This window comes from Simochromis diagramma, unplaced genomic scaffold (assembly GCF_900408965.1).
Source record: "Simochromis diagramma unplaced genomic scaffold, fSimDia1.1 OVJJ01000642.1, whole genome shotgun sequence".
Classification (NCBI taxonomy): Eukaryota; Metazoa; Chordata; class Actinopteri; order Cichliformes; family Cichlidae; genus Simochromis; species Simochromis diagramma.
The window spans coordinates 474,958-497,606 of record NW_024387518.1 but is presented as its reverse complement, the minus strand read 5'-3'; the positions used below and the strand labels follow the sequence as shown (position 1 = coordinate 497,606).

The following is a 22,649-nucleotide window of genomic DNA, read 5'->3' as shown; positions in this document are numbered from 1 at the left end:
TTCGCAAAGTTTCTCTCTGTCATAGTAAAGGATCGCAGCCAGTCCGTCAGCCTGGTCGTAAATGAGATGCAACTGAAAGGATCTCAGGTGCAGGACACACAGCTCTGCCCGAGCGGCTTGTTCACCGTCTCCATCCATTGTAGCTTCAAGTCTGTCAGAAACAAGAGCAAATCATAAGTCACAAACACGACAACTGCAGACGCGTCCAAAGAAACACTGTAGTACTTTTAAACGAGTAAAACTGAAACTTGAGCAGCTAATGGATAAACCAAAATTAAGAACTGGTACATTTTATCTTTAAGTTACTTAGCTTTGTAAACTGAAGAAGATAATTATGTCCTGATCCTTCATTTCAAGTATCGACTGCAGTGAAACAGGTTGGATTATAAATCTAAACGAGAACCTCGAACACCTCGAACACTTCGAGGCGCCGCGGCGCACCGTTCGAGGCGCCGCGGCGCACCGTTCGAGGCGCCGCGGCGCACCGTTCGAGGCGCCGCGGCGCACCGTTCGAGGCGCCGCGGCGCACCGTTCGAGGCGCCGCGGCGCACCGTTCGAGGCGCCGCGGCGCACCGTTCGAGGCGCCGCGGCGCACCGTTCGAGGCGCCGCGGCGCACCGTTCGAGGCGCCGCGGCGCACCGTTCGAGGCGCCGCGGCGCACCGTTCGAGGCGCCGCGGCGCACCGTTCGAGGCGCGGTGAACACTTCGAGGCACCGCCTCGAACCTCGAACACTTCGAGCCACGCGGCGCCGCGGCGCACTGTTCGAGGCACACTCACACTACCTTCAAATGTTTGTATTGAAATCAAAAGTCTGTAAATCTTACCTTATAAGCGTTTGCCTGAGCCGGTGTAAGAAGTGAAGTGTTTCTGTGTGTGCCTGTGCGTTTTATACCTGCCAGGGCGGAGTGGAGGCCCTGCCCATGGAGGCAGGACCTCGTCCTCACGACTCCACGCACCGTTCGAGGCACCTCGCCTCGAACTGTCCGAGGCACCGTGCCTCGAACCACTGTTCCGTGGCCCGGTGCATCCGCGGCGCTGCGGCGCACCGTGCCTCCGCGGGCCTCCGCGCCTCCGACGGGCACTGCGCCCCGCGGCGCCGCGGGGCACCGTGCCTCCGCGCCACCGAGGGGGCACCGCGCCTCCGCGGGGCACCGTGCCTCCGAGCGTGCACCGTGCCTCCGAGGGGGCACCGCGCCTCCGAGGGGGCACCACGCCTCGCGGGGGCACCACGCCTCCGCGGGGCACCGCGGCACCGCGCCTCCGGGGGCACCGTGCCTCCGAGCGTGCACCGTGCCTCCGAGGGGGCACCACGCCTCCGAGGGGGCACCACGCCTCCGCGGGGCACCGCGGCACCGCGCCTCCACGGGGCACCGCGGCACGGCGCCTCCGAGGCGGCACCGCGCCTCCGCGCCTTCGAGAGGCACCGTTCCTCCGCGGGGCACCTGCCTCCGCGCCTCCGAGGGGCACCGCGGCACCACGCCTCCGAGGCGGCACCGCGCCTCCGAGGGGCACCGTGCCTCCGGGGGGCACCGCGCCTTCGAGGGGCACCGTTCCTCCGCGGGGCACCGTGCCTCCGCGCCTCCGAGGGGGCACCGCGCCTCGAGGGGGCACCGCGCCACCGCGGGGCACCGCGCCTCCGCGGGGCACCGTGCCTCCGAGGGGGCACCGCGCCTCCGAGGGGGCACCTTGCCTCCGCGGTGCACTGTGCCTCCGCGGCGCCGCGGCGCACTGTTCCGCACTGTTCAGAGCGCGGCGCGGCGCGGCGCTGGGGCGCACTGCTCCGCGGCGCACTGTTCCGCGGGGCACTGTTCCGCGGGGCACTGTTCCGCACTGTTCAGAGCGCGGCGCGGCGCACTCACACTAACTTCAAGTGTTTGTATTTGAAATCAAAAGTCTGTAAATCTTACCTTATAAGCGTTTGCCTGAGCCGGTGTAAGAAGTGAAGTGTTTCTGTGGTGCCCGTGCGTTTTATACGGCACACACATATGCCCCTCCAAGGCACCGCGCCTTGGAGGGGCACCGCGCCTCCAAGGGGCACCGCGCTTCCGCGGCGCACCGTGCCTCCGCGGCGCCGCGGGGCACCGCGCCTCCGCGGGGCACCGTGCCTCCGCGGGGCACCGTGTCTCCGCGCCACCGAGGGGGCACCGCGCCTCCGAGGGGGCACCGCGCATCCCAGGGGCACCGCGCCTCCGAGGAGGCACTACGCCTCCGAGGGGGCACTACGCCTCCGAGGGGGCACCGCGCCTCCGCGGGGCACCGCGGCACCGCGCCTCCGCGGGGCTCCGCGCCTCCGCGCCTTCGAGGGGCACCGTTCCTCCGCGGGGCACCGTGCCTCCGCGCCTCCGAGGGGCACCGCGGCACCACGCCTCCGAGGCGGCACCGCGCCTCGAGGGTGCACCGCGCCACCGCGGGGCACCGCGCCTCCGAGAGGGCGCCTCCGAGAGGGCACCGTGCCTCCGCGGGGGCACCGCTCTTCCGAGGGGGCACCGCGCCTCCGAGGGGCACCGTGCGTCCGAGGGGGAACCGTGCCTCCGAGGGGGCACCGCGCCTCCGAGGGGCACCGCGGCGCCGCGGCGCACTGTTCCGCATTGTTCAGAGCGCGGCGCGGCGCAGCGCTGCGGCGCACTGCTCCGCGGCGCACTGTTCGCGCGGGGCACTGTTCCGTGTAAGAAGTGAAGTGTTTCTGTGTGTGCCTGTGCGTTTTATACCTGCCAGGGCGGAGTGGAGGCCCTGCCCATGGAGGCAGGGCCTTCAGGCGCGCAAGTTCACGTTCTCCGCTGTCGCATGGAGGCAGGGCCCTTCCTCTTCTCGACTCCAATTTGGCTCAGGAAATAGCAAGTCCTAGTCCTATAATCCAACTGGTAGATGAAACACTTCATCGTTGTTCAACTTATCCTAAATCACTTAAGAAAATAAGGACGCAACGGAAAGAAGCTCTCAATTAAATGCATATAGAATAAAAATAAATATCGGCAACAACTTGTTAATTTGTTATAATTTTATAAACATGTATGATTAATTATTTTACATTTCCGTGTTTTTAATCATCATTTTTCGTAAATCCCATTTTTGGTGTGTGTCTCTCTCAATTTTCCTGCTATTGAGTGAACAACATACTCAGAGCCCTGCTGCCACTTCATTAGTGTGACCAAGTGGTCAGCGGGGTTATAAAAGAAATGGTAATAAAATGACAACGCCACCAAGGGGAATTTCACCCCAGGAAATTCCTATTTAAGAAAAATAGATTAAAGGAATAAGAGAGGCCGCACAGATTCAAGGATGCACACCGACGCAGGTTGACTCCAATATCAATAATTTTGTTTATAGTGAAAATAGATGAAATATAGAAAACAAAATGTAGCGTCGTTGTTGACAGTGTCCTGAAGTTAAAAACAATCATGGAACTTGGACTTACCAGCAGCCGTGGACCCAAAAGAAAAACCACACACAAGACAATCACTACAGCCCACCCAGTGCTGTACAAAGGAAAGTCTGAAAACGACCCACCACCTGAGGTCCCAGGGCCACTGGCACGTCCTCTGTTCACTGAAATAAAAAAGAGCAATAGGAGTAAAAGGACTTTGAGCGCCAGGCTCGCTACATATCATAAAAACTAAAACTTCAATCTTTAATAGCTTTAATAAAGGAAATCACACATGCACACCAAACTGGAAGGCTTACATCCCACAAATCAAACTCGTGCTGGTGGCAATAGTTCAGGCCTCGATCACAAACCAGTCTGGCTCCGCACAGGCTGAGATCGGCAACTGAGGCGGTTTCAAGTTCCCAGCACGACACGCGGGCAGACGATCGCTCCAGCCCGATCACCGAGGCCTGGGTACAAGCAACAATCCAGAATAAAATACAATAAAACCAGGCGCACCAGAAAAAGGTTAGCCCACTTAATAAAAACAATTCCACAAAAAAAAAGATGACAACAAAAAGACGAGACAAGACAAGAGAGCAGCTCCACCGAGCAGGAGCCCTCAAAGTTGTAAGCATTCTCCCTTTTGAGTTCACAAGTTCAACCTCCTGGTCAAACATATGTATAAGAAAATTGCCCCAATATCATATTATTTATACACACAGCTGTCTTTCTGTCCAGTGATTAATTGCATGAGTTCATGGAGGCAGGACCTCACAGCAGAAGCGTACTCCATAATGTGTTGTACATTATTATATGTATATTATATGTATTTTTCATGTATTGTATTTACCAACATCAAGCAGTCCAAAAGCAAAGAAAGACCACACCATGGTGCATAAGCAGTTTATTGACCAAATTATCTATTAAACAAATAGACGTAACATTTTTTTCACCTCCCAAAAAGCAAAGCAACGGCAGCCCAATATCAGAGAGAATTGTGAACTCGTCATAATGAAGCAGTTCATTTTGTAGATTCAAGCTGCTCTTCATACTTTTGGCCATCAGGCGTCACCAGAGGACTGTGTTGAAAGTCCCGCAGAGGCTGTGCAAACACAGGTCACTGATGGTCTTGGTCACTCAGGCCTGTGAATCCAGTTCCTGAAGAACTCTGTCACCATCCTCTGCAGGAATATCGCAGCAAGCTTCTCTCTGTCACCATAAAGTATCACAGCCAGTCCGTCAGTCTGGTGGTAGATGAGATGGAAACCAAACCAGGAACACACACACACACACACACACACCACACCACACACCCACAACACACACACACACACACACACACACACACACACACGACAAAGAGCGGAGTGGCATCTTCACCGTGTCCGTCCATTGCAGCTTCAAGTCTGTTAGAGGGAAGAACAAACCATAAGTCACAGTCAGCGATAGCTGCAGACACGTCAAAGAAAACACTGTAGTACCTTTTAAACAAGTAAACCTGAAGGAAACTTGGAGCAGCTAACAGGCAAAAGTCAACCAAACTTAGGAACAACGTTAAACCAGTACATTTAATCCTTAAGTTAATTCCCTTTATTAAACATCCTTCTGTTTCAAGGGTTCACTGCAGTGAAACTGGCTGCATTATAAATCTCCACCAGAATGTAAAAGAAGAATGAATACAGAACACAGACTACCCTCTCTCTGAGTACTCATCTTCATATTCTTGTCTTGCCTCTCACTGGTTCTTACATATTTTTCACTCAGACAAATTGGCTGGTTAGCCAGCGACTGACATGTGAGCATCAACTAAACGCACCTACACAGAAAAAACGTTTTTGAATGAAACAAGTTGCTTTGGACTCATCGGATGTCATTGACTCGCAGACACCAGTCCCTGAATGTTTAAAATATAAATAAATAAAAATTAGCACCTGCCCCTTTTGCTCTATTTTCCACTGCTGTAATCATACACACTGGGTTTGTCTCAGTAGGAGCTTTTTCTACATCCTGGCAGCTCCCAGAGATGGTACAAAGTTTTACTATCCGCCCGTGATCAGAACGTTTTTTTCCTAATTCTGAAACAATTTGAGAATGAGGAGATTAAGGTTCTCTGAAGAAAAAAATTTCTCTTCCCCTTTCTCCCAAAGTAAAAGAAGTAAACTTTGTTGATAAGCTGATTGAAAACTTCAGCAAACGTTTTGATAGCTTCAGCTTTGGACAGCAGTTCATAAAGAACCCATTTCTCATCACTGATGTCTGAGGGTTCTCAAAGGAAGTCACACAGCACTTCAAGTGGGCAAATGTTGGGCCTCTTCAAATGCAACTGGTTGATCTCCAAGCAGATGTGGCCCTGAAAGAGCAGTTTGGAAGAACTGAACCTGCACTTTCTGGCTCCAAATGGTCTCTGAGACAGCTTTCCCCAATTTGAGAAAGTAGCCCTGTACATCTTGACCATGTTTGGCTCCACATACAGCTGTGAGGCAGCTTTTTCCACAATGAACATATAAAAACTAAATATCGTTCCAGGCTCACAATGAGCACCTACACATGTGTATGAGAATGGCCCTTGACACCATTCCAGCCCAGATTTAAAATCCGGGAAGGGCAAACTAAAGCTCAATTCTCTCACTGAACAACAGAAAGTGGGGAAGTGGAATACAAGGGGGGAAAGAAAGAACTGCAAAATTTAGCCATGTTATTTATTGTCTCTAATCCATTTTAAAATGCAGCCCTATATCTAATGTAGGCCTACTGTGTGTTTCGGTGTTAACAATCAATTTCGTTGGAATGTTAACTTGCATTTTCAATGATTTGACCGTCTATTGTTTCATACGTTCAGATATTGATTAACTAGGCTGCTTCTCTATCACAATCATAACGCAAGTTAGACATGATGATGTGCGGACCACTCAGAATTAGAGTTAATTGTACTCAATTTAGTGTCAAAACATTTAACACACACGGGGCAGAGCGCGGCGCTCACACACGGGGCAGAGCGCGGCGCTCACACACGGGGCAGAGCGCGGCGCTCACACACGGGGCAGAGCGCGGCGCTCACACACGGGGCAGAGCGCGGCGCGTTTTGTAGTTGTTGTATAACTTGTCATATTTGCTCAATCCAGCATAAACATTGAAACTTTATATTAAGTGTTCATTCAAACTAAAATGCAGTCTTTACTGCAACTGAGCTGATTTGTTTTTTTAGTTTACATTTGGACAAATCTGTTAACACTATCATTACGGACAAGTTTTGTTTAACGTACAAACACTACCTTCAAGTGTTTGTATTTGAAATCAAAAGTCTGTAAATCTTACCTTTATCCACAATGCTTACAATAATAGTCCTTTTCTTAGTTCTTCTTTTTCGACCTCTATAAGCGTCGCCGAGGTTTGCCTTAGCCGGTGTTTCTGTGTTTTCCCAAATTCATGAATGAGATCTACCTTTATCCACAAGAGAGGCAGACTTCACCAAGCCTCCCTCTTCAGTCCCTCCTACTCCACCAAGTCTCTCTCTCTCTCTCTCTCTCTCTCGGTGTCGCATTTTATTTGTAGTGTGAACAAGCAGATAGTCAGTCCCTGTCAACGTATATTACGCCAACGGCATAATATTCTAATATGACTACTGGAACGACTTGACCGCAGTCTCAGGCAGTAGGCGACTGAGCACAGCACTTCCGCATAGAGGAGAGAAACAAGGTGAAACAAGTGCAACCAGGCAGGGAAATGAAAGGCCGAACAGTAATGTGGGTTTGTTTTAGTGTAAGTCTGCTTATTTTTCTTCCTGGTCCTGGCAATAATTCTTTCCTGCCATGTGCACTGATTTAGTGCTTTGTAGTCCAGAAAACCAAGTAAGAGTTAAACTCAACAGCTCAAAATTGTATCAGGAACAGAAAACCAAATATAAAAAGATTATTTCTTGTCTCTGCGGCTTTCAAAGAATTGTCTTTTGTGCCTTAATTCATCTCAGAAGTTAACTGGAGACAAATAAATCTTGTTTTATCGTTTCATTCACTTCCCTCTATCTTGACTATTTATTGCAAAAGCTGCATCAAACTTTAGGAGCCAAGTGAGTCAAAGAGGTACCTATGAAATGCCTTTCTGTGTAATCATTTAGCTTTTAGTGTGAAGAACATGTGCTTATCACCATGTTTTAATCCTTAGTGGAAGCATTAATTCCATCTGGAGCCCATTTGACTGTTACTGTTGCCAAAAGGTGCTTGGTAGCAGACATACATCAGCTACAGTTGGATCCTGTGCACATTGTTCTCCCTTCCATGGTAGAGGGCAGTATTTGACCAAAAATTTAAGTTATCCACCCCCACGCCACAGTCCTCCACACTTACTTAAACATCAGTCACTAGTAGTGTGACTGATGATGGCACGCTAAGAACACTGAAAACAATAATATGCTAATAAGACCTCTAACAGAACAGCGTTTAAGTCAAAAAGAGATAAAATACTTTACAGTGAATGGTTTTATTGTCTCTCAAGTTACAAAAGCACAAAAGTGTGAAATACATAGGCTTTTTTTCTCCGAAGACTCGACATATTTTTCTGCATTTGGCCAGAACTATAAATGTTTGGCCACCCATGCTCTATAGCTTCTTGCAGTCAACATGCGTTTTGTTTTTACATTGAATTCTGTGTGGAAATCAAACGTGGTCACAAAGCACTCTGCTTCTTACAGGCAGCAACTGTCAAGAATGTATACTCAAGGGAAAACCGTGAATGGTTTAGCTCTTGAGGAGAGTCTAAAACTGGAAATGATAGTTGGACAAGATGTTTTTTGCTTAGCGTCCAGGTGTCATGTTAGACAGACTCTCAATGTTTAGTAATCCGTGCAGAAAATTTACAATCACATTAGACCTCTCACAGTGATAGATAAAGGCAAACAAATGGTATTAATTTAAGTAGCTCTTTCAAGTCCATATGTAATTCTTATCAGTATTTGATTTGACAATTATTAACTAAGAAGCTGATTCAGAATCAGATTGATTAATCCAACTTCAGATTTGATGTTTGATGTCTGATATTAAATCCAACATCAGACAGACACTGAGGTTTTTAGGCAGTGACACTCACCAGTAATTGCTAAACAAATAAGGAATGTGTACCAGAAATTACACTGAATGCTGCAGCTAATGCATTTAAAAGGGGAAAAAAAGACAAATAGATGAAAAGAGACCAGACAGCATGAGAAAGTGGAACTGACTTCTGACTTCTCTTCCAGGAATTAATGATTTTGCATGGTTGTTTAGCTAATTACATGTGGTGACATGAGTACATGCAGCAGACTATTAGGGATCTTGCATGGCTGGCGGTGAGTGCAGAAACATTGACAACTGATAACCTCAGTAAAGTGCTGTATGTGTTGGACAATTGTGGAACGCTATTTTTAACCGACTAACCGCATTTTGGAGCTTGGACTTGTTCAGCTTTATTTTATTTTTTGAACCTCTTTGATACATGGATGCAAAGTTATTTCACCTTGAATTGGTAGATTATTGATATAAATAACAATGTCTCATTTTAAAGGTGATTATATCTGTTTGGTAGTGTAGGGCTGTTTAATTACAGTATGCAGCATTTCTATAATGTTTTACGGGGGAAAAAACTGTTCAAGGCAAATAAAGTGAAAAAATAAAGTCAGATGTTCAAGGATTTTATAGGCTGTCCTAGCTGCTGAGCCACAGGGCTTAAACTTAGGCTTTGTTGTAAACAGTAAATAACGCATGCTCCGTCCACTTTTTAGAAAGTATGGCAGTTTCTGATGTAAAGATTTGCTTGATTCAAACTCCAACTGCATACCGTAAATAAAGATCCAAAAGGAGACAAACATACAGCTGTTTTTAGTAAACCAAAGCTAAACAAATGTTCCTCCTGCATCCTCCTCTTCATCTCTGCTTCCTCCTGCATCCTCCTCTCATCTCTGCTTCCTCCTGCATCCTCCTCTTCATCTCTGCTTCCTCCTGCTATCCTCCTCTGCTCCTCCTGCATCCTCTCCATCTCTGCTCCTCCTCCTCTTCATCTCTGCTTCCTCCTGCATCCTCCTCTTCATCTCTGCTTCCTCCTGCATCCTCCTCTCCATCTCCACATCCTGCATCTCCCTCAATTTCTACGGTGTACACCTCGGATGTCTCAAACAAAAAAAAGGACAAGGATAGGTTAGACGTTATGGTATTGTAAATGTACGAAACACATGACAGGTTCGTTAAGTTTGTTAAGATTTCTTTTTCTTAATTTTTGCATTTTTTCCAGTTTTACAGACCTCATGTAAATATTTCATTTGTTATTTTTCAGAATGCCGAAAACACCGTACACAGAAGATTTTCAAATATGAAGAGATAGTAGACAGGAGAGTTGTAAATGTAAGTAATTTAGCCTGCTGTTGTGCAGATTTGTTTGCGTCTTTGGACTTCCCGGATTTGAACTGTGCCTGACTGAATATCCATAAGCTTTTGTATTTGATGAATCTTCACTAATTCAGCCACTGAGTCAGGATTTCACTCCAAATAGGACATTAAATAAGAACAGACCACCTGATACGACCTGGTCGTGCTGCCTTCCTGATGTTTACGTTCTTTAAAGTCCTCCTGACATCATGCTCAGAAGGAGTGATTGATGTGGAGGTGCTCCTTCCCATTCAGTAACATCTGCTTCAGTTAGTTTTGCTTGTGAGCCACAATGTAAGCAGTGTTGCTTTGCTGACATGCACTCGATGCTGGCAGTACAAGCATTGTAGTGGTTCTTGTGTTTTTGTAAACTAATTGTATAATATATTGAGCCATTCAATAGTACACAAATGTTTATAAGCTCCTTTTTGTATGCAACTTGCATGTCTTTCTTAATTAATTGTTTGTTTATATCATGTTTTTCAGGAAAAAGAAGAAGTTAAAGTCAAGTGGAAGCCCTGCTCAACATGGTATGTAGTAACAACTTTGTTGGACGGGAACAGACATTCATACTGTTGATAAATAGTTATCAACTCAATTTGAATTCATGTATTTGGACTAAAGTAAATTGGGAGCTTTTAGCTATCGAGCTGCTCTTCTGTGAGGAGCTTGATAGCTGTCCACCTCCAAAGTCCATTATGAGTTTTGGAGGTGGACATGGTCAACACTTTTAAGAGTAGGCATAAGACTTCACTTCTTTACAGAGCTTATAGTTAGGGCTGGTTCAGCTCAGCCCTTAGTTATGCTGTAATAGGACCAGACTGCTGGGGGTTAGTGTCCCCCCCCCTCTCTCTCTGTCTCTTTCAGGGTTATGCAGGCTCAGTATTGGTTGAAGATGCAGTCACGTCTCCTTTTACTGAAAACTCTCCCCCTCTCCCTCACCACCATCTGTAAACATACATGTCTCAGTAATGCAGTTCATGCATGTTACTAACTAAACTTCTTCCCTGGAGTTTCTGTGCTCTCTCATCCAGCAGGTTCCAATGGATCGTGGCTGCTGCTGTGGTCCTGCTTGACATCTACTACATATATTAATACTCTCTGACTTGATTTGATTCATTTATATTACAATGAAGGTGTATAAAGCATGACATGAATATAGAAGATATTTCATCCTAAAAAATTGTCATATGTCACAACCTAAATTCTCCTATTTTGTGTGTGGTTGTCGTTGTTGTTTGTTATGTTTTTCTCCTGACAGTGGCAAAGTGTGGGATGACACATGGGAACCTGCGCAGTTTTACACACAGCAAACCAGGCACCACAGGTCGCAGAGATCGCACAGTTCACAGTTTGTAGTTCAGCATAAAAGTTCAAAATAAAATATTTACTATACATTTCAACCAGTGTCAGTCTCTGTTTCACTCTCTAATTGTGGCTTAAGTACCTAACACATTCATGAATCTGATCGATCAATAATATCTTCCCTGCACTTGACATCTCATAGTTTTACATATCAGCCAACATTATTGTCTACATCCTCATAAATATAGAAGTGACTTGCTTATTATAACATATTACAAGGTAAAGTAATACTGCGCTGCACGTAAAGTAAGTAACACCTACTGTGTATGGGAGCCGAAAGCAAAGTTAACTGCACCAGTACCAGCTTCACAACATATTGTATATTATATGTTTCTACCTTTTTGCAATATGTCATGTTTAGATGCAGTGACAATTGCACATTTGGAGTTGTGGTCATATGTGGTTTTTATATACAGGGTATTAAAAAAATTGACATTTTTTGCTATTTTTCTTGTTTGTTTGCACAATATTATTGTGTACATATTACATATGTAACATTATTGTTAATATTATTATTAGATATCAAAGATACAATTTGATTGAGGGTTTTCCTGTCATAATTTCAATAAAAATGCAATTACACACGTAAACAATAGGATCAAAATAAACTTTTAAAAAGTCTGTTGATCAAATGCTGATTTTCAAAACATTCTAGAGGAAAACAGAGATAAAATAATCTGAACAGTAACAGTGATTTTGGATGATGATGGAGGCTTCAATGGATTATTCTGTTTCAATCAATAGGTTCGTATCTATGACAATAATTTGATAAGTTTAACAGGTTGGTTTAGGCCTGGCAAAAAAGCAAATATTCACAAACTTTTCTTTTTGAAGAATGTCTATCTTTTTTGGGATGAAGCTATCTGGCAAAATGAGACAACCCTTTTAACCTCATCTGTATGTCTATCATGTGGCTATGATACTGGGTTTTGGTTTGATGCATATGCAGGTTACAGCTGGGGAATGGCAGTATGTTGTGGATTGATTTGGCATGTTCAACCACTGTTACACCAAACTCTCTCACTTATAACATGATAAAGGCCTCTTACTCAGTGTCATGGATTTTCTATACTTTTGGGGACACAGGGCCAAAGTCTGAGGCAATAAGTCAGATCAAAGAAGGCAATGATTCTAAAATGGGAGTTTACTTATGTCATTATATATATCCAGGAATATGTGCCTGAGGATAGTTGTCATGAAATCAATATTAAATCAAAGTATTCCTTAATTACCACAGCTGACACGAGTTCTCCAAAGCTGCCTGCTGTCTCAGGATCTGTCTCCAAAAAGGACCAGGGAGCGCTAACATGTTATGTTCTAAACTGATGAAGAAAATGCACATTAAACATAGTATAAACTTACTGAGTGAAGTAATGTCAAGAGGATTCCTTTAGCTCCTATTGGGTTGGTTCCTTGATCAATGCAATACAGAATCATTAATCTGGTTTTATGTAATGTCCTCAAAACATGTCAAAATGAGGCTCACTAGTCTGTGTGGCCTCCACATGCCTGTATGACCTCCCTACAACACCTGGGCATGCTCCTGATGAAGTGGCAGATGCTCTCCTGATGGATCTCCTCCCAGACTCCAGGACTAAAGCATCTGCCCACTCCTGGACATTTTGTGGTGCAGTTGGTGGATGGAGCGAGACATAATGTCCCAGATGTCCTCAATTGGATTCAGTTCTGGGGAATGGGCGGGCCAGTCCACAGCATCAATGCCTTCGTCTTGCAGGAACTGCTGACACACTCCAGCCACATGAGGTCTAGGATTGTCTTGCATTAGGAGGAACCTGGGGCCAACCGCACCAGCATATGGTCTCACAAGGGGTCTGAGGATCTCATCTCAGTACCTAATGGCAGTCAGGCTACCTCTGCCGAACACATGGAGGGCTGTGCAGCTCCCCAAAGAAATGCCACCCCACACCAAAACTGACCCACTGCCAAACTCATGCTGGAGGATGTTGCAGGAAGCAGAAGGTTCTCCACGGCGTCTCCAGACTGTCACAAGTGCTCAGTGTGAACCTGCTTTCATCTGTGAGGAGCACAGGGCGCCAGTGGCAAAGTTGCCAATCTTTGTGTTCTCTGGCAAATGCCAAACATCCGGCACGGTGTTGGGCTGTAAGCACAACCCCACCTGTGGACGTCGGGCCCTCATACCACCCTCATGGAGTCCGTTTCTGACCGTTTGAGCAGACGTGCACATTTGTGGCCTGCTGGAGGTCATTTTGCACAGCTCTGGCCTTTCTTTCCTACCCCACAGTACCTTCCCTTACCATTTGTTTCCTACTCTTTTACTTCTTCTTTGATGACGGTTGTCTTTCTAGATAAGCAATTTCATTTGCTCTGGGGCGAGTCACTGGCTCGGGTGCATTCTGGGACTGTCAGTTCACCAGTGTGCTGGCATGCTTCTTAACAAACACACCACTACAGCAAACATCTCAATTGTACTTGTTGATTTCTTCAACAAAACACTGAACAAATACTTTACTTGTGAGTGTGCTGCCTGGTGCTTTTAAATTTTGTGATTATTTGAGCAGCCCAGAAAGCATCCCATAAATTAAATTATGTTATCGTATCTGAACATGTACACTAGTCATTAAATTAGATGGGAAATAATGATTCAGGGTAAACAACTGCACCAAGGAAATTCCATTTTTCTTCTCAAAATGTAAAATGTCTGTTGAAAAATCACATTGAACAGAGATGTGATTAACTTTTTATTTTACCAAACATAACATCGATGATGACACAATCAGTCTTCATCAGAAGTGCTCAAATCACTCTCAGTGGCATCGTCTGGAATGTCCTCCTCCTCCTCCGAGTCCATTTCCAGGAGTGGTTGGTGGCTGAGGATTCTCTTGTACACGTCCTTTACTTTGAGCATTTCAGCTTTCAGTTCACTTTGTTTTTTTAAAACCAGGCTACAGAGTCCCTTCTGTGCATCCTCCGACATGCCAACAAAGGAGGCTGTAAAAAGAACAAAACAAATAAATATGAGAAAATTAAAAAAACAAAACAAAAAAAACCCTCACCTCATAAACACAAGGAATTAGGATGCTGTAATTAAACATTGTTTTAAAAGGGAGAAGGCAGTGTTAGCTAGCAATCTAGATATAGGTAAAAGATCCAGTAAGACTTTAGCATCTGCTCTTATTTTCAATCGATTCATCAAAAAATTAATAAATAAATAAAGTGCTTACAGTCTGAGGAGATTGTCCCCAACACCACAGAACGCATTCGCAACACTGTCCAGTGATGCCGCATCTCCCTGCAAAGGATCATCTCCTCCTCTCTCAGGCGCCTCACAGCCATCACCTTCTCAAAGACCTTTCTCTTTGTCCGGAGGTCAGCAGCAGCTACAGTTTAACAACATCAGATGGGAAAACATAGTAGCATATTATGATTCAAGAACAAAACATTCAACTACTGCTCAGATACTGGGAGTTTGTTTAAAAAGGATATTTATAAATCAAGAGCTTACATTCACTTGTGCTCTGCCAGGGCCAAATATCGGTCTGCATGAGGGCATCACTGGATACGATTTGCTTTGTTGGTTCAGCGAGCTTGTTGTAGTCGTCAACAGCAGCCGCCAAGCGTTTCTTCTCAACTAAGATGACCTTGCGAATTCTGTGTCGCCTCTTGTTGCTATCTGTAAATAATCATTAAAAATTCACACCTTCACATAATGCATATATTTACATTTTAATCTACACTCATCAATTTGTTTGCTAGAACAAATCACATCCAGCTTAAACAAACCTGGATCTGATTTTATTCTGTTTACAAAGTAGCTGTACAAGCTGTACAAACTAAGTATCAAACGGTCCATTTCAAAGAAACTGGGATGTACCATTTTGTCTGTAAAGACTTTGTGTTCGCACTCTGATGATGACGACAAGCTCCTCTATTCGTGCCTGCAACGCTCCAAGGCTGCCATCAGTTTGATCACGTTTCTAAGTGAGAGGAATATTAATCAGAATACAGGATGAGTAACAGTCACCAAACTACAGTGGACTCTGTAATCACTGACTTGATGACATTCATTATAAGACATCTGGAGCCTTCATGTGCTGCTATCTCATGATAATCATGAGATAACAAGTATGTTGGTGTTCAGGTTTATAAAACCAACTAGTATGACATCATTTCAACCCAGGTTCTGTCCAATTTGATGAAACGCAACAACTCTGCCATAAATTTGCTTTTACAAGGCTTATTTTTCATTGTTTGTTGACACCGTCAGAAAGATCTTAACTCTAAGTTCTTTAATGAGGCCATGGTGGGTCCTGTTGTTATACATGAGTGCATTATATTGAGACGCACCTTCAGCCCATTTCTGCACATCGGCCACCCATTGCTGCAGTGTATCGTCATCCACACCCAGCTCATTTCTGCTCGCATTCAGGCTCTCCACTTGTTCTCTAAGGATCCTTATGATCTAAGAATGCATTCATAAATGTCATTCATATTGACATTAAAAGAGTACTGGTGTTTTCCCCCCATTACCACACACATTAAAATGGGTGTTGAAAAAATGACCTTTAGATATCGCTGGCTCAAAGTGCGGCCCAGTTGTTCCACTTTCCTTTTGTTCCAGCCCAAAGCCAGGAGGGTCAGCATGTCTGTTCGCCCTGCATTTCAGTTAGTATACAAATAAGAATGAATGAGCAGGAGACTGAGTGGAATCTCAGACACGGACACACACCTGCTTTAGACATGTACTTCGTTGTGATGGCCGCCCTAGACAGGAAACTGTTTACTTGTTCCACCTCTTCTCCAACTGTTGAACCGGCCCCATCCTGAAACGCACCTCCCCATTTGATCTATAGAAAGGAGGTCACAATACATGACTGCTGAATTCATTCAACCTTATAACAAAATGTCTCAAACTAATCCAAAACTACAAGCTGCAGTATACCTCGCATTTCCAAGTGTGAGCCTTTGCATGCATGACGGAGAGAAAAGGACGCATTGACAAGAGGTTCCTCAGCTCAGGGCACTGCTGAGCCACCTTGGTTAAATAGGGGAAATATTTACAGGCCACATCGGAGCAAAGGAACGTAATATGTCCTGGGACGTTAGCTGCCAACTTCCTCTGGAGAAAAAGGGGGTAAGCAAAGATCTCCCCTCGAAACATGTTCAATGCAGCTAAGAGGACTCCGTGGCGACAAACAGCTATTTCCATGCCCTCCTCATCCAACTTCCCAGTGGACTTTTTGGACGACTCCTTTGCTGCAGTCCAAGATGAAGATCCGCACAACCCTTTCCCCGGGACCTACACACTCAAAGATTTTAACATAAAAGACATGACATGATTAAGCCCTATCAGGGACAAACTTTTTAAAACACATGCATAACAATTAGCTGAATTAGCCTCGAGTCACACAAGACCTCATATCTCCCCAGGACAGCACTGATAAGACAAAATAAAAATCATGTTGTTTTTTTTAAATAAACATGGTGACAAAATTAAGTACACATTAAGATAAAGTAAAGTAAATAGTATTACGACAACACCAAGAGAAAAATAAAAAAAAATATCGACCCATCCATATATGTCTACACACACACACACACACACACACACACACACACACGTATATGGTTACGGCATTAACGTCATTTTAACAAGAGAAACGCTAACAGCACTAATATATATGTGTATCTTACATGATTTGTGTGTCTCTGGATGTATTTCACAAACTCAGCAACTTCCTCATCTTTTTCAATGAAGACACCTTCAAAGCTCTGAAGTGCTGAACGAACACAGTGACAGTTGTTTGAAAAGAAACATTAAAATACATTTTTCTACAAATCCATATTTGACTTATGTACACAATGCATAACGTACCTTGCATTAGACTGAAAGCGATAAAGCTTGCGGTTTCCATCAACTGAGACGGCGAGCATGTCTGGAGTGCAGGCAGGGCAGCTAAAGCATGGCTCCTTGCACATCCTGTCCACCTCAAACTTTACAGCACTCCACTCCAAGAAACTTTTACTGAAGGCATCAGCTGATATTCGGCCATTCTTTTACATAGAGGACATACAACAGAATATTCAAGGACAGTCATCATAAACATTGATTTGCACAATTTCCTTAAACTTAGCAAATTTAGAAACTCACCCTTCCAAAATGGGCTGTTCGTTCATCCAGCATTTTGACAAATGCCTTAAGTGACATCCCTGGTGCAGCCTTCTTAATGTCATAGAAAGACTGAAAGACATCCATTGAAAACAGGGTGCAGAAATTTAAGGTGCCAGGCCAATATCCACTACCCAGGATGTCCTTAACTGAGGGGGACCACATTAGGCCACAGCTGGTGCAGCTCACCACTGGCAGTGCAAGGTTATAACGGCCTTTAGAAAGGATAAGGATAAATTCAGTCATGGCTCAAAGCATTCATTTTTTTCATGTTGTTTTCAAAGCGGTCTGGTAAATCCAAATGACCTTTGACAGGTGCCCACATATACTGCGGGCCGAGGGTAATTAAAACCAAGATAGCAATGCACAATTTGCAATAAAACCTCCAAACACATCTATTGTGTATGTAGTGTGTGACAAAAGGGCAACTTACCATTTATGGTTACAAGAGCCACAATTGCGCCGGGTGAAGCCTCAACGTTACCTGCTGGGCAGTCACACACATGGTCTGGCCTTTGCACAGGCAACAGCCGAACTGACATTAAAACACACAATATATATAAAAAGAATTAGAAATTAACTGATACACAATAAATATACAATAACAGCACCCACTCATACTCGTACATAGCAAGAAATGCATAAGACTTAAAAACCGTACCTATTGGCTTGTGAAACTCTGATGAAGGCTGCAAAAACCCTCCTGTTACTGCCTCTCTGTTGTGCAGGACAAAGCGTGTGTGAACTGCAATATCACAGTCAGCACAAAGGAATGGAAGAGGCAGGCAGTCCAGACACCTCACAACTACTTGTTTGCCACACTGACACACACGGTGTGACTGTGGATCCAGAGTAGCTAACATATTGTCTATAAGACAAGGCCTGGCCTCTTTCCACTTTTGCGAGGACACCATATTTCTGATCGCCCAGTGAGTAGCAGCTGACTCAGATGACGTCTCACAAGTCATGGCTGCGTCCTCTTCTCCATCCTCCAACAACTGAAGGAGCTCCTGACGAAGCACCTCAGTTCCACACACTAACAGAAAAAAAATAAAGAAAGGAAGAAACTCTGAAAAACACCCAAGCAGTATGTTTCTTAGGACTGCACAAAAGCCCTGCATAACTCAACTATAACAACAAATATAAAAGTAAACAGAAATCACAATATATACAAGAAGGTAAAGTACCTTTTGTTGGGTTGACACAGGCAACATAACTAGGTTCTTCACGTGGACATTGATGCTGCTCTCTGGACACTGGGGGGGGGGGATGAAGAATATTTACTTACTGAAATTCTTTGGTGAAAACAAGTTGTGAGATAAAATCAATGGTTGTGTGAACACTGACCACGTGGCATGCAACTAGTACTTCGACTGGTTGATGGTCTTTGAGGAATAAAAGCTCCCTGTCTGTCACGTTTTTTCCAGCGCACTGGTCTTGGCTGAGGTTCACTCTGTGCATCATTCTACGCAATTAACAAGGAAAAAAGGGAACACCTAAAATACAGTCTATGATTAAAGCAAAGATTATCAAACATCTTAAGTTAACAAACTTAATTTGACATAAACTTTAAAAAAAATTCAAATAACATAACGTTTACTCCGTACAAAATATTAGACAAGCGTGTTCCCTCTTTAACAACTGTTTCCACTAAAAATGTTACCTGCATATCTTGAAGGAGTTCGTCAGCAGCCTGAAGCTCTTCCTCCAGCTCGGGATCCTCTGAATCACTCATTTTCAAGCTAAAGAGGAAAGAGATTTTTACATAACTCGGTGACATAAACACATAACTAACGCAATTCAAATGATTTTCAGTCTTGGCGCTCCGGTTAACGTTAGCAATTAACGTTAGCATCATCAGTTTGTAAAGAGCTAGCAGAACTCTTAGCGCAAAAACTGCTTTACGCACCATGTGAGGGTATTTTGCAGCACACAAGTCCTTTAACGTTTGTAATAGATTTAATCCATCATCGTTGGATTAAATGGCTAATGCTGCAGTAGCCACGTGTAGTCGTTACCTAGCAAGCATGCTGACGGTAGCTGTAGCCATTTTTAAATACATTACACCGTTTCCGAGATCAGTCACCTCTGTTTGTTTGAAGCTTTTATGAAAAAACAAACTTTGAAACACACATCAAGGTATTACTTTAAATATATGTATTTTTTACATACCTGCATTAGAATCAATCAGTTCCGCCTCATTTTCTTATTCTTATAAATGGGTCTCTCCGTTCTCCCATCAGCCTTTGCTTACACAGGTTGCGTCTGATTGGCTGGAGCCGAGCGCATCCAAAACTAACAGGAGTGGTGAATGAATCTATAAATGTGTTTTACGTGTGAAATGAAAATAATAAACCTAACAAAGGATTATGTACGTTAAATCTGCGCACTTTCAGATCGTGAATCAGTTTGGAAAACACTGTGTGATGGCCACAACATGAAGCGATTTTATTGTTGAATTATCAGTGATACTTTCACGTGTTTTTGTTGAGAAATGTTAACGATGTCATTAAAAGAAAGCATTAAATTAGGGAGAAAAACCCGTTCGCGGAGAGGGTCCCCGGTTCTCCAGTTAGATTGTGCTTCACGGCGTCATGTTTCGCCGTGACGGGGTTATTATTGGAGTAAATGGATGGCTGGAGCCTCTGCTCGAAGCGTCTCTGATCGCCGCGAGCGGGTTCATATTGGAATGAATTGACAACCCACAGCTTCACATAAAAACGTGGAAGGGTACCTTAGGCGTCAGCATGAGAAGTTAAGGGACGTGACAAATCGTCATTATTTTACGCGTCGGGAGTGAGAACGGGTTGGTTTGATTGTGTGTGTTGGGCATTTTGCACACTTTTGTCACAAATATAAACATTTTTAAGGAAACAACGACGAAATGTTTTCATGAGACGGTTGCTTTACTTGCAAAAGATAACAGTGCATATTTGCATGTACACATATGGATGTCTTACAATTTTTCTACAATGTTTTCATCTTATCTTGTTTTTATTATATTATCCCTCTGTCCAGCACTTTGAACGACACTTTTAACTGTGCTATAAAGATGACTTGACTTGACAATAGAGAAACGAGGAAGCGGTGTCCTTTGCCTCATTCTATTCTCATCCATAACCCGCGTATTTTTGTTCTTTTGGTTTCTTCCGCGTTTGGAGCCATGTGCAACTTGACGTGCAGTCTGAGCTCTGGAGAAGCAGGAATGTGGATTCTACCGCAGATATCCGGTTAAAACCTTTGGGAGAGAGATCAAAGTTTTGTTTTTGTATTTGATACCGCGTTGGTTCTGCGGAAAGAAAGACACGAGAGTAAGTACATTTGTGCAGAGGTTTGTTGCATCATTCAGTGTTATGCGATCTCCTTATTTTCCCCGCACTCATCTTCAGATCAGAAATAGGTCCGACATGTTTGTTCACATTTTTTAGTTTTGGTTCGGGCTGCTGCATAAAAACAGAAACACATCGACAACATTCCGCCGAATTAATTCCATATTAGACTTCAAACGCACTAAATAATTTCTGAAGCAGAATCGGCTGGAATACGAAAACATCTACACAACTAAATAAATAGTGGTTTGCATTACTCGATTTGCACTAATTTGCATTAGCAGTAACAATAAGTGAGCGGGAGGAGTGAGGCGTGGGGTCTTCACACACCCCCGTTCTCTGTTCGCCATCTGGGGCTAGGCGTTTGGTCGCTGTCTGGGCTAGTGGGCTGACAAGACTGACACACTTTGTACAGTTACATCATAGTCATTGGTTACAACACATAGCAAGGGCGTAGATTTGGTTTTGGCATTGGTGGGGACGGATGATTCAACCACTGAACCCTGCCCTGTTCCTTTTTTCCTTTTTGTCGCTTCTTGAGAAAAAAAAAGGAGAAATATACTTGCCTACATATGCTATTCTTCATGCTTTTAAATCATTTAAAATTACAGTTCATAGTTTTATATGTGAATTATATAATGTTAAATTACTATTAAACAAATGACTGACGAAGTATTTTAGGCTTTAGTTTACTTCAGCCATATTCCATATCAATCAGGTATCATATAAAAATAAAAATAGCTTCAAATACAGTCATGACAATAAAAGAATATGACTTTAAAGACTTAACAACATTAGTTCAGTTATAGTGCACCAACATCTCTAACACATTAGCACTAAGGGAACACTGAATAACCTGGTGGTTTTTGTCCATAAAACCACTTAGCTACGATTACCACAAAAGATCTCTCGGCAAAACGATGCAACATTTTAGGCACAATATTGCCCCGATCAAATCAGTGAGCTGGGATGTTTTATTCTCAACATGAACTACTGTTACAGCAAAAGACATGGACTACTGGTGTCCCACACAACAACTCAATGTCCATGTGAAGGAGCCAAACACATGCCTGCTCCTCTTGTTAACTGAGATAAACTGCTGGCATATTTGTTTTACATCTATACTGTCCAGTCTCTCCTGGTGGACATGGCATACATCAGGATTGTTTAATCTCATTTGAGTCATTGTTGACCTTAGCCATCTTTTTAGTCTTGTGAGAGCACTGAAGCTTCTTTCAGCCTCAGTACATGCGTTTTATCCTCAGATTAAAATTATTGTGTGCTTGATGTGCCTCACCTTTGGCCCTGGCTCTTCCCCTCTGACTGCACTAGGACATATTGCTACCTGATAAAATAACACATGGATTCGTGCCATATAAAAAGTGAGACATGTCAATTCAGATTCTTTGTCAAATATACACTAATGAAACAATTTACATCAGCAGCCTAACAATTGTCATGATAATAAATACTAGTTAATCTATAGCACCAAATCATCAGTCAGTCACCTGTGACCTCGCCTCTTCACCTCTGTCCGAGCTACAACATGGCAGAGCTGCCTCTGTCACCTGATGAATAACAGTGAGCCATTCCACATACATGCAGTCACACATGTGCTTCAAATACAGTCATGAACCACCAAGTCATCATCCAACTTCACCTGTGATTCTTGTATCACCATTACTCCACCACTACACCATTATTAAAACAATTTGTGCAAAGTGCACTCCAAGGTGGAATATTTGCAAAATCATGACTACCTCATGATATTTTGTCTCAAAAATTAACCCTATGAATATGTCAGCACCATTAGGATGAAATTATTGTGTCACCAACATTTTAACGTTAGACACATACTTTTAACAGCCTCTGTAAACTAATATCCTGGCCTGCTCGAGGCTGCCGTTTTCTCTGACAGTTTCAATCAAATTTGGAAATGCTACTGTGGGAGACTGAGAGAACTAATAGTGCTGCCTGTTGTGCAGTTAGTTTCCAAAACACGTTATTCATGGTTACATACAATTTCAGACTGATGTGGGCCAAAGCC

The 22,649-nt window shown here is 44.0% G+C and overlaps 2 protein-coding genes across 2 annotated transcripts; both read right to left on the bottom strand.

Annotated features, from left to right (window-relative positions):
• Positions 1-13,660: 13,660 nt before the first annotated feature.
• LOC120725849 lies at positions 13,661-16,880 on the bottom strand. Its single transcript, XM_040018896.1, has 8 exons — positions 16,799-16,880; positions 16,047-16,403; positions 15,834-15,951; positions 15,668-15,759; positions 15,452-15,566; positions 14,610-14,777; positions 14,329-14,484; positions 13,661-14,095 (listed from the first exon to the last, which is right to left on the bottom strand). Exons 2-8 carry the CDS (start codon positions 16,311-16,313, stop codon positions 13,881-13,883), a joined length of 1,131 nt encoding a protein of 376 aa, XP_039874830.1. The 5' UTR covers positions 16,314-16,403; positions 16,799-16,880; the 3' UTR covers positions 13,661-13,880.
• A 375-nt stretch (positions 16,881-17,255) lies between these two features.
• On the bottom strand, positions 17,256-19,439 carry LOC120725847. The gene is made up of 7 exons (XM_040018893.1): positions 19,292-19,439; positions 18,937-19,015; positions 18,621-18,738; positions 18,461-18,529; positions 17,935-18,309; positions 17,707-17,808; positions 17,256-17,345 (listed from the first exon to the last, which is right to left on the bottom strand). Exons 1-7 carry the CDS (start codon positions 19,333-19,335, stop codon positions 17,335-17,337), a joined length of 798 nt encoding a protein of 265 aa, XP_039874827.1. The 5' UTR covers positions 19,336-19,439; the 3' UTR covers positions 17,256-17,334.
• Positions 19,440-22,649: the final 3,210 nt, after the last annotated feature.

Bases quoted from the DNA above. Each gene is read 5' to 3' on its own strand.
- LOC120725849 (XM_040018896.1), bottom strand. From the start codon at position 16,313: ATGGAAATAGCTGTTTGTCGCCACGGAGTCCTCTTAGCTGCATTGAAC. The intron at 15,567-15,667 runs GTCATTTTTTCA...ATGCATTCTTAG, and splicing joins TGAGCCAGCGATATCTAAAG to ATCATAAGGATCCTTAGAGA. The intron at 14,096-14,328 runs GTAAGCACTTTA...TTCTTTTTACAG, and splicing joins GGGGACAATCTCCTCAGACT to CCTCCTTTGTTGGCATGTCG.
- LOC120725847 (XM_040018893.1), bottom strand. From the start codon at position 19,335: ATGTATTTAAAAATGGCTACAGCTACCGTCAGCATGCTTGCTAG. The intron at 18,310-18,460 runs GTACTTTACCTT...TTTTTCTGTTAG, and splicing joins CTGTGTCAACCCAACAAAAG to TGTGTGGAACTGAGGTGCTT. The intron at 17,809-17,934 runs GTACGGTTTTTA...TTTTAATGTCAG, and splicing joins AGAGTTTCACAAGCCAATAG to TTCGGCTGTTGCCTGTGCAA.